General features: G+C 51.6%; 3 protein-coding genes across 3 annotated transcripts; 2 read left to right on the top strand and 1 right to left on the bottom strand.

Annotated features, from left to right (window-relative positions):
* Positions 1 to 1,545: 1,545 nt before the first annotated feature.
* FPRO_01027 (uncharacterized protein) lies at positions 1,546 to 3,536 on the top strand (the record flags this gene model as incomplete). Its single annotated transcript, XM_031219892.1, has 2 exons — positions 1,546 to 1,609; positions 1,663 to 3,536. The coding sequence occupies 2 exons, from the start codon at positions 1,546 to 1,548 to the stop codon at positions 3,534 to 3,536; spliced, it is 1,938 nt and encodes a 645-aa protein (XP_031075445.1).
* A 283-nt stretch (positions 3,537 to 3,819) lies between these two features.
* Positions 3,820 to 5,028, bottom strand: FPRO_01026 (uncharacterized protein; the record flags this gene model as incomplete). Its single annotated transcript, XM_031219904.1, has 1 exon — positions 3,820 to 5,028. One exon carries the CDS (start codon positions 5,026 to 5,028, stop codon positions 3,820 to 3,822), a length of 1,209 nt encoding a protein of 402 aa, XP_031075446.1.
* Positions 5,029 to 6,878: 1,850 nt separating this feature from the next.
* FPRO_01025 (uncharacterized protein) lies at positions 6,879 to 9,874 on the top strand (the record flags this gene model as incomplete). The annotated part of the gene is made up of 3 exons (XM_031219915.1): positions 6,879 to 7,179; positions 7,334 to 8,521; positions 8,577 to 9,874. 3 exons carry the CDS (start codon positions 6,879 to 6,881, stop codon positions 9,872 to 9,874), a joined length of 2,787 nt encoding a protein of 928 aa, XP_031075447.1.
* Positions 9,875 to 11,753: the final 1,879 nt, after the last annotated feature.

The following is an 11,753-nucleotide window of genomic DNA, read 5'->3' on the forward strand; positions in this document are numbered from 1 at the left end:
TACCATGTAATTCGTTTCAAGTTGTTTCATCACCAAGAGGAGGGATATATAATTCGGAATAAGCAAAGAAGTTGTGATTTTCTGTTCTACGCATGCAAATTTATGGCGTTTGAAGCCATGCACTACTATGTGGTCGCTACAAGACTGACCGCTCTTAGTGGTGATGGTCTGTAAATTTATATCAATTGATATTCTGTCTCAAGACACATTCCATACTCCCCATACTTCCTGGTGCTTGATCCGGAACATCCTTCTTCTGGTTCCATATTAGGCATAACATCTTTGTCGTTCTATAAGTCAATACAAAGCGCTTACACCAGCACCGCAATTGGAGATCAATTGGTTGTTTGATGCACCTCTTGACAGCGAACAGACCAACAGCTCAAGACAGGCAACCAACATGTCAATCTGAACCGGGCTTCTCTGTTGACAACATCCAATGACCGTTAAACACCCCCCGTCCCTACAAGCCTCAAGGACGTTAACTTCCATTGGCATGACCCCACCAAAAACGTACGTTACTGGGCGAGATGGGTAACCAATGCTTCGATACGGCCTGTACAACCGGGCCTACCTAATTGTGTCATTCCATCTGGCCTCAGTACACGAATTGACATACAGGAATTTAGTGATGATGTGACGAGAGATGAGAGAACATGTAAGAGTCGAGGGAGCTTCTAGAATGATATCCCCTTATTGTTGAAGTTCTGACTTGCTTCAGTGCCTTTCTCCGCCCTTCTTCTTTACTCTGACTGGCCATGATGGTAATTATAAGAACTCCAAAGGCTATGTAGAGACGTCAAGTGTAGTTTGAGAGCAGCACGAGTTAAAGATTTGTTACTATATCTTGCCACATGCCCCTCGAGTGTCCTTGCATAGTCTGATTTGGTACAAGGTATAATGGATGTCTGGTGGGATCCTCGGCCAAGGTGATGCTGCAACCCACGGCGTATACGACTCTTACCAATGTCTTGGATCGCGAGATAATATCCCGTGCTTGGCATCCTCAGAAACCTTTTACTCGATAATGAGGGCTGAACCGGCGCGTATGTACATGCATAGCCCTGCATAATTTCTATGCATCATGCTGGCTCCAGCCAGTAATCAGATAAGGTCCACCATCAGCCCATCATCATGGCTGCTCTCCTTAGCGCCCATGGCTGGTTCATGAGGAAGAGCTGGTCAATAAACGGCATGATCGACTACAATTAAATTATGAAAGATAATTTTAGATTCGACTGAAAGAAACCAAGGCACTCAGAGTACCTACCTGGAGTATACATAATTCATATTAAATGCATTTTGTGGCTGGTTGCTCTTAAAATCTCTGTCCTGCAGTATCAAGCGTTAAGAGGTGACAGGCTCATACGCTTCCTGCAATGGGTCGATTTTTGGAGCCAAAATTTTAAAGATTGGCGACGTCAGCCCATTCTTTGCGCTGCGACTTCGCACAACTTTTGTTACCTCGTGTCCTCAATTTATCAACAACAGAAGCCCTCCCACCTCGCACAGCTTCTGGAAATCAAACCAATTGCGCTGTCGATTATGAAGAGAAAAGCGGAAGCAGCTGTTGGATCCTCCAAGGCCAACAAGAAAAAGTCCAAGCCTTGTAAGCACTTCCAATCGTACTTTCGCAACCTTCCACTCACCAGACTTTTCCAGCTTTGACCTCAGAGGAAGCTCAGAAGCGGTTTCGTGCTGGTCTTTTCGACAAGAAGGTCCTCGATTCCTATACAGATCAATATGCCCAGTCAGAACCTTATAAGCATGCCGTCATCAACGGCCTTGTTGACGATTCCCTTCTTCGATCGGTTCGCAGCGAGATCAAGGCCAACGTCGAGTTCACCCCCAAGGAGACCGATATCTACAAGATCCACCAGTCAGGCGACCTGGCCAACCTCGATGGTCTAGACGACGAGTCTCTAGCTAAGCTGCCTTCGCTGCTCAAGCTGCGCGATGCTATATACTCCGAAGCCTTTCGCAACTATGTCTCTCACATCACCAATTGCGGCCCGTTGAGCGGTCGCAAGACTGACATGGCTATCAACATCTATACGCCTGGCTGCTACCTCCTTTGCCATGACGACGTCATTGGTAGCCGGCGCGTCAGTTATATCCTCTACCTCGTTGACCCCGACACGCCCTGGAAGCCCGAATGGGGTGGCGCGCTCCGTCTGTTCCCCGTGCAGGAGCTCAAGGACAAGGACGGCGAGATCGCGAAGACACCGCTTCCTGACGTTACAAAGGTCATTCCGCCTGCGTGGAACCAGCTGAGCTTCTTCGCTGTCCAGCCTGGAGAGAGTTTCCACGACGTCGAGGAGGTCTATCGCGCCGAAACCAAGGAGCAGCTAGAGAGGGACGGTGGTCGCATTCGTATGGCTATCAGTGGATGGTTCCATATTCCCCAGATTGGAGAGGACGGTTACATTAAGGGAGAAGAGGAGAGAAACGCCAAGAACAGCGGCTTGATGCAACTTCAGGGCAATCCTGCTCAGTACGATATGCCTCAGCCTCAGGTTATGAAGGTTGATAAGGCCAGCCAGGATGGTTTCGACGAAGCTGATCTTGAGTTTCTGCTCAAGTACATTTCGCCTGCATATCTGGTTCCTGATGCCTTGGAGGAGATCTCCGAGACCTTCAACGAGATGTTTGAAATCACCTTGCCAGATATTCTGGGCAAGAAGTTTGCCCAGCGCCTAAGAGACTACGTTGAGGCTGAGGAGAAGAAACCCGCACAAGAAGATACTGCTACGATAGAAAAGAAGACTTCATGGCGTGTAGCCAAGCCTCCTCACAAGGCGCGATATCTCTACCAACAGCCCAGCGGACCTGATCAGCTTCGCACCTCACAGGAGGAATCTCCCATCACTGAACTTCTCGACATCTTCCTGCCCAGCCGTCAGTTCCGCCAATGGCTCCAGATGGCCACCAAAACCACCATCGAAAGTGCCGACCTCCTCGCGCGTCGTTTCCGCCGTGGTCTCGACTACACTCTCGCGACTGGCCACGAGGGCAAGGCGCGCGTAGAAATTAACCTCGGATTCACACCTACATCTGGCTGGGGCGAAGATGAGGAAGAGGATCCCGAGGAAGAAGCTGAAGATCAGAACGGCGAGGATGTAAAAAGTAAAGGAAAAGGAAAAGCCACGGCTGTAGAGAAAAAGAAGAAGGAGGAGGAGGAAACACCTGAAGTCGGCGGCCAAGAAATCTTCATGTCCGGTGATGATGATGCCGATGAAGATGCAGCGGTATACAAGACAGGCGATGACGACGACAACATTCTCTTCTTCCAGGCTGCGTCATGGAATAAGATGACTATTGTTATGCGCGACAGCGGCGCTCTTAAGTTCGTCAAATACGTCAGCAAAAGCGCCAAGGGCGACCGATGGGATATCTCTGGTGCCTTTGAGATCGAAGAGGAGGAGGACGATGAAGACGCTGGCGAAGGAGCTGCGCCAGATGATGATGATGATGATGATGACGAGGAGGAGTTCCAAGGCTTTTCACCTGATGCAGCTGAGAGCGACTCTGAATAAGAGCCATATGAAAATAGAAATTGAGACTTGCATTATGTTGCAATAATAGATACCAGGATAAAAAAAAGCACGGCGATGATCGAAAGTCTGTTTGATAATAAAATCTGTTGTAATTGACCTCTTTGATGCAAATTGACACGCTTTCGTGTGATAGTCTCTATGAAACTCCATCGTGGTATCATTATAACCAACTCCCTATATACCGCTGTGATTCCGTAATATGTGCATGATAAATTGAATGTCCAAAAAACCTGACCCAAGCTTGCCTTTACTCTTTCACTCCTCACAACCCAAGAGCGGGTTCGGATTTATGGTTGAAAAGGCCAGCCACTTCTGCCTGCAATAGCTCCGTAACTCCCTGCGCCTCTTGTGTTCTTCCAGATTGGGTCAAGTGGTTGACTGTGTCGTGGCCTAAGAAGGCGAGCCATGATACGGTGCTTAGCCTATCTGGCTTCGACTTCTTAGGCTCAACGGTATTAACCAGCTTTCGCAGTCTTTGCTTGTCTTTGAAGAAGTTCAGAGCAGGAAGGTGATCGGGATGTGTGGGGTGGTAAAGGTGTAAATGAGCACGTTCCAAGAGAAAAGGTTGTGGCAGACGATCGGCCGTGGCAATATGAGCATCAAAGAGTTCTTCGGATGGAGCCGGTCGACTGTAGGACTCGACGGTCGAGAGCCATGAGACTGACCTCCATGACGAGACTAGAAGATCCGATAGTAGCGGGCTGGTCCGGAAAAGTTGCTGTGCTTGCAGCATGGTAGAAATGCCTGAATCAAGGTTGCCATATTGAGGCTGACACTTTGTCTTGACGAGCTCTCCGAGTAAGTTGGATGCTCTCCTGAGACGCTTTTCATTTGGCAGGTCTCCAGAGGTGTCGTTGATCGTCCGCACAAGCCATTCCCAAGCAATCTCCTCCATGCCTTCTGCCACCAGGAATGGAGACAACGCTCTGATAAAAGAATAATTGTCCATAAATCGTAGATCCTGCTCAGCACCGCAAGCTCGTAGCCATCTTATGATACGGCCTGACATACCCGATGTAGCTAGACCCCCAAGGCCTGGCTCATTCGTCTGCAGTTGCTTTGCTTTGGCGACCATCACACCGATGGCGGCTTTGGGTGTCATCAATCCTCGAGCTACAGCATGGTCGAAAACCTCTATAGGATCACGCGATGGTGCAGCTAAAGAAGACGATGCTAGGCTAGAAGGGAACGTCGACCTGACATCTTTGTTGTAGCTGAACAGCGGGTTCGACAGGATATCTTTCAAATGCCGGTTTGTAGCAGATAGTCGGGCAGGATCAACATCTACAGGTTTCGCAGCAGCCGGTGATAGACTGTTAGGGCTCTCTCCATATTCGCGATCGAGCTGTTTTCGAAAGGAAGTCTTGAGACCGTCAAGAAGCTTTTGAGATTGCTGTTTCGACAAGGGTAGGGGTTCGTGATAGGATGCGAACAGATTCTTGAGTGACTGAACCGACTTTGTTGTGAACATGGTGGGCTAGACAGAGTGAATCTGGTAGGTGGTTGTATTGCTGGCAAACCCTACCCTTGAGAATGCCAGAGGGATGTAGGGATGGAACGAGTCGTCGGGAAAGCAGCGTGGAGTAGGGTGGGTATTGATGGGTTTCGGTCATGCGTTCTGAAGTTGAATCTAGCATGATGCCATCGTCGAACGAGCTACGCCACAAAGCGGGCCGCTGAGGCGCATCATGTGATGCAAGGGGTTTCCAGCCTCGGGTGGCTCAATCCAAAACATGGGGAAAGCCACCACTGCTCCTTTGGCTTCCAAGAGGCTGCTATGCCTTTCTCAATTACATTTGCAGATCTATATTAATCTCTGGGTTTGAGCGGTCTGTTACAGTTAGGTAGCTACCCGTGCTCTTTACGTCTGATAGAGGGCGGAATGCATGGTACATAGTGTGAACACAAAACATGAGTATGAATTGAGGATGGATATGCAAAGCAAGGAGTGGAGGGAGCTTGAGTGGACACAGCCTGACTGCGCTAAGCGTGCTTGTGTTGCAAGAGCCCCTGGCTTGAAAATTGGTCTTTGTCTGGTGTATCGAGACTTCGATGATGGTCTAGCTCATTCCTTTTGAGCGCTAGATGCGGCCAGTCGAAAGTACCGGTACGTGATATTGGGAGGGTGCCTGACAGGAGCCTCACAGCTTACGGGTGAGTGCTGATAACCGAATATTCAGGTGCCGCATTCTCAAACCACCATTCACAATGTATTGAGGACATGGCGCTTGATTATCTGACCCGGCGTGTAACCACCAATTGCGTCTCACTGAGACTCGGCACGCCTGAGAAAAGAGCGGTGATGGAAAACGCGCCTCTGGGAACATGTATTGTCGTTATGCTTGACTTTCCGCATGAAGCATCTGATAGGCAAGTCCCTGTCCCTGAAATGCGAATGTGACGTCCTTCTCCAACATTTCAAGTCCAAGTCCGATTATTTGCTACCTGCTCGTGTGGGCTTCTCGCAGGGGCCCGAACACGGCGAGCTCCAAACTCCAAGATCCTTGGCTGAACTTGGGGCTAAGCGACCAAGGGAAGGTCAAGGCCCCGACTCTCGAGGTACCGAGTGACACAAAGACGGCAAAGGACAGCTATGCGTCCAGCAGGTAGATGTACTTGCGGCCATGCCGTTGAGGTACTGACGCCACCTGGCAAACAGTCTCCAATAGTTAGGTCGATCTGCTTCCGGCCAGGGCAAAGTGTCGACGTCGGACGTTTTCAATTGGACGAATTGAATGTTTTAGATCCTTGGACGCTTATGTTAGTGTGTTCAGCGCAGCGTGGGAGCACCTGTTGAGCCACTGTAAGAGGGCTGAGATATAGCGCAGACGTGTCTGTCAAGGGGGTCAAAAGAGGCCTGAAGAAGGGATCTCACGTTGTCACAGTGGTGACCAGCCGCTAGAGGCAAAACCTTCGTAACCTAACCTCCACCTCCTCCACTGCCACTGACTGACGGAGCGGGTGCTGAGTGCCCTGAAAGTGAACGCAAGCCCAAGGCTCCATTTCTTCTGCTCTGCTTCTGGGGAAAACCTCGTCCCGTCTCCTCCTCCTCTCCCTTTGACTAGCACCAACCAAAACACAATAAACTCTTTCCTCTCTCCTCCATCCATCATCGACGCCTTCAACTGTCGACCACGGATTCACGGTCGACTTTGTCCTTCAACCTGCCTGTTGTTCCCGCAGAGGACAGCTGACAGGCCGCTTCCTTTTTTCTTCCATTGATTTCCTCTCCACACTTTGAGTTTGAGCCTCCATAGCTCTCCTCCCGCACAACACGCACGCACACACACACCCAGCCCATAATCAACCACAACCCATCTAATGTCCGAAGTGACTTCACGGACGTCCGCCTCGCGTGGCAGAGGCTCTGGCCGCGGTGGTAGAGGAGGTTTCGCCGGTCGCGGCGGCCGACGAACCAATGGCGACAAGCCCGACCACAGCACCGCTGATTCCCAAGGTGCATTCGAAGATGAAGGAGACTTTGGCGAGCTTCGAAAGCAATATGGCGACAAGACTTCGGTGATTCGCGAGATGTTCCCCGACTGGTCTGAGGCCGATGTCCTCTTTGCTCTCCAGGAAACAAACGGCGACGAGAACGAAGCCGTCACCCGCATTGCTGAGGGTATGTTACGCTCTTTACCCACCTCAACCTCAGTCCACTCCTCGCGCCCACGCTATACACGTACAATCTGTTCGGGATAGCTGCGCATCAACTGCCCACTGCCCTTGTGACCTGATACCGCCTGTTTCTGCTGCTAACACATGCTCTCTTCCAGGAACAATCTCTCAATGGGGCGAAGTCTCAAAGCCCAAGAAGGCTTCCCGAGCTAAGGTTAAGGACCAAGCTCCCGCATCTTCGAACGACGCGACGTCTACTGGACCCCGGGCCACTCGTGGTGGCCGAGCTGTATCTGAGGGAGGTCGTGGCCGAGGCCGAGCTACAGATCGAGGAGGCCGTAGCACACGTGGCCGACCCTCTGCTGCTCCCACTAACGGCGCTGGAACCAAGGACAGCTCAGCCTTGTCTGTTCCCACAGAGGAGTCATCTGCTTGGGGCACTAAGGAACCTAAGAAGGATACCTCAGAGGAGAACCAGCCCATTGCTGAACAACCTGCCCCATCTGCCACAACGGAGGCACCCAAGCCTGCTGCCCCTGCAGTGAAGACTTGGGCAAGCATGCTCCGTCAGTCCGCTCCTCCCAAGGCCCCGCCCAAGCCAAAAGAAGCTCCTGCTGCTCCTCAGCCAGCTGCCGAGCACGCTGAAACTGAAACTGCCCCCGAACCTATCGAACCCGAGGCTGAGGTCGTGCCCGTGCCCGAGCCCGAGTCTGAAAACGTACCTGCCCCCGCCGTCGACGAAGCTGATGAGACTACACCCGTTGTCGATACCGCTACTCCCGCCGAAGTTCCTCACGTTAATGTAGAGCCCGAGGTGGCTCTTCCCCCCTCCAAGGACGAGCTCACCGAATCAAATCTTGAACAGGTTGTTGACGAATCCAAACCGCCTCCGACTGGTACTGTAGCAAGCACCACCGCTGACTCTTGGGACCCTCGACAGAACCCCGCAAGTGTTACTGCTACACCTATCTCTGCTGCTCAGCAGCAGCATGCCGCCCCTCCCAGCGGATTCGCTGCCACCGCTGCTAAAGCTACAGCTGAGCGAAATGTCCGTACTCCCAGCCATCATCACCATCAGCGCCGTGTCCTCGACCAGGAGGAAGCTGTGCGTATGCCTGGCAACCGAGAGGTTGACCGAGCTGCTGTCCAATTCGGAGCCTTCAGCCTGAATGGCGATGAAGATATTGACGGCGACCGAGAGGAGCCCGAGACTAGAGCTCAACCTCCCGCTGACTCGCCTATCACTCATCCTCGGACCTCGCTTCCTCCCGCTACTCAAGCGGCAGTCCCCGATTCATTCGCACAGAAGCCCGCTTCTACTGTTGCTCCTATTGCAGCTCCTACCGGTATGCTATCTATTGACTTCAAGTTTGCTCTTGTTCAAACACTGACATTTCGCAGCTCCAGCTGCGCAAGCGCACGCTCAGATTCCTGGCCAAGGCCCTGCTAGTGCTCAGCAATACGGTCGATTTGGCCAGGCTGGTGTCCAGGAGACAGTCGGAGTCCCCCAGAAGCCACTGGACCCCTTTAATCAACAGAGCACTCCCTCTACTCAACCTCCCTTCGACAACTTTGCTGCCCAGACTTCCCAAGCGCAACAGCCTGGTGGTGCTTTCAGCTCCGCACCCGGCGATTACTCCTCTTACTACACTGCGAACCAATCCGATCGAAACCCCTACAACTACTACGGCCAACAGTTCGGCCAGCAAGGAGGACAGGGCCAGCAGGATGGCACTGTGTCTCAGCAGCGACCTTTTGGTGGTTATGGGGCATCTCAGGTGGATAACCTGAGCCAATACCCCCAGAGTGGTCTACACAACCAACCCCGATTCGGCGGAAGTGCCGTGGATGCTCAGAACAGCGGGAACAGCACTCCCAACCCTACTACACAGGCCCAGCAGCAGCAGCCTCAACAGCCCGGCCAGCAGCAACAGCAGCAGCCAGGCCAGGGGTCTCAGCCTCAGTCGCACGGCCAGCAGTATCCCGGTTACAACCACCCCTACTACAGCAACCCGTACTATCATCAATACTACTCTGGATACGGCCAAGGCGGATTTGGCCCATATGGTAAGGGCGGCATGTATGGCCAGCCCTACGGCATCTCCCCCAATGCCCCCTATGATCACAGCTCATCCCCTGCTGGATTCGCTCAGTCTTCTCTTCATCGGGACAGTGGCTTGGGCTCTGGTCTTGGTGATTATGGCCGCGCGGCCACAACCCAGGCTGGCACTCAGCCCGGCCTTGGTGGAAGCGCTTTCAACAGCGTCCATGATAGCTTCAATCGCGGAGGCTCTGCTTTCCCTTCTCAGGGTCAGTCGTTCAACAGCCCAGCGCAGCCCGGCAATGCCGCGGCTGATGACCTGAAGCCATTTGGCGAGCCCAAGGCCGCTTCTGGCCCTTCTCCCTCTCTGGGTGGAGCTCGACCCGGTTCCGCTACCAACGCCCCGCCTGCTCAGAGCGGTCTTCCGCCCCCCCAGAATGTTGGTGCGTACGGCGGTTATCCTAGCCATCTTCAAGGCCATAGCCTCCATGGTAGCAATGCATATGGCATGGGCGGTAACGCTGGAACCAACCAGCACGGGAATAGTCCCTATGGGTCATATGGACAGGGTTTCAGCGGCAGTGGCTACTACAGTGGCAACCAGCAGCAGCAGCAGCAACAACAGCAGCGCGGCGGCTGGGGAGGCAACTATCATTAGAGATTAGATGCCCAACAGGAGCGTAGCGGCAGACGAGGCCGATGCGTGACGACTGGCTTGTCGGTAGCCGACGTAATGTCTTACGGAATATCTTAGGGGATGAGAGGGGACGAGAGGTGAACTATGATCAAGGAGTCGGGGGGGTGTTATAATCAGCATGATGCATATGGCTTTCATGAAGCCGGACGAATATTCAGTCTCACACCTCAAATGTGTCTACGTGTACGTGTACGATTGTTTCTTTTTTTCTTTTTCTCGAGAATCGCCTTCAGAAAAGATCAGGGTGGCATGTGGCAAAACAAATCAAAGGAAATGGAACGGGACGGGACGGAATGGAAGGGCAAGGCGTTTCGCCATGGTCTTTTTTTTCTCATTCACTCTATCCCTCATTGTCATTCTCACTCTACCTGGTATTTCTTCATGTGAAACGCCGGGAGCCAAACAACGAGATTGCGTGCGTGTCATTTTCTTTCCCTGGATCAGGATTTGCTTGCTTTGATGGTATTTTTTGGGTTGTTTGTCGGGGGACGTTCTCAACTGCAACGGCTGGTTTCTTATTTACGACAACAAACAAACTTTTGGGAGACGGGGTTGAACGCGTGTTCGTTTAACAATGTATTCTTTCTTGACTTGAACCGTAGGGCGATGAGGAAAGGGAAAAGGCAAGGCGTGCATGGGAGAAGGCAACGGAAAGGAATCGAATGAATTGGTTTGGTCAGGCATGAGATTGAGAAGCTCCCTTAAACGGGCTTTGATCCAATGATATCTACGAAAATGAGAAAACCTATTGGAGAGGCAGTAGTTGAGTACATGAGTGATTGGATGGATACGTGCATATTGTGTAGACTGAGGGTGTTGATTGTAGCGAGGCCTGTTGGGGGATGTAAGTCTTCCTTATGCCGGCACCCCCAAACAGGAGATAGGCTCCGGCCTGACTTGTAAGTAAAGATGCTGACATCCAATGTGTACCACGTAGATAGCAGCACAGGCAAGACTTTGCATGAGGAGAAAAAAGCTGGTCGCTTCGTGTGTATGACTGGCTGACTACCAAATCTATGGACTGTGAAACTCGGCTATAGAGATGATTAGTCACCGGCTCATGCGGGGAGCTATGAACAAAAGAGGAGAAAGGGAGGGAGAGAATGACGGGATAGATAACCTCTTGCTCTAGAATTAGGCAATAGATTGACTAGATTGTGCTGTTGGTGCTGGATGGTTTTCCCCCGGCAGCGGAACCCGGCATGTGAGTTGGGGATAACGGGAGTGGGGTTGAAGATGCGAACAAGATCTACCATGAGAGAATACCTTTAGTTATCATAGTGGTTCTTCTTGCAAAGAAGGGAATAGAGCAGCGTCTTTTCCATCGTGTAGGTAGCCCATCATGTCACTGAGATAAGGTTGATGTAGGGATGATCACCTTGGTAGAGAGTTGCTTTCTACTGAAGCTTGTTTGCCTGTCAATGTAACCAAGTGTTGCAGTTCCGGGAATAATATTATCCTCGTCAAATGAAAAGGAATTCGCCATTCGGCTAGACCCCATCCCCCACAGTCTACCCCAGTCAACTGACTGATTGATACGGAGCCTCGAGGCCATTTGGACCGAGGCGGCGAAAATAACCCAGTCAAAGAGCTTGCTAAAGGCATCCCAAAATATACTGACCATGTACAAGTATTTTTATCACTCAGAATCAAAGCCCCAAGTTTTCTGTCATCCCTCAAGTCATCCATTGGGGGTTTAGGCTTGGCTCTCAAGGGTTTGGGTCAATGAATTATATATTACCCTGGGCATTTCCCCATTGTTTCCGAGGTGATGACTTTTGAGACTCTCTCTCTCGTTCTTCACTCTTGCTCCTTCGAGTGAACAAAAAGAGCTGAGATA

Source organism: Fusarium proliferatum (assembly GCF_900067095.1).
Source record: "Fusarium proliferatum ET1 genome assembly, contig: FPRO_scaffold001, whole genome shotgun sequence".
In the NCBI taxonomy this organism is placed as follows: domain Eukaryota; kingdom Fungi; phylum Ascomycota; class Sordariomycetes; order Hypocreales; family Nectriaceae; genus Fusarium; species Fusarium proliferatum.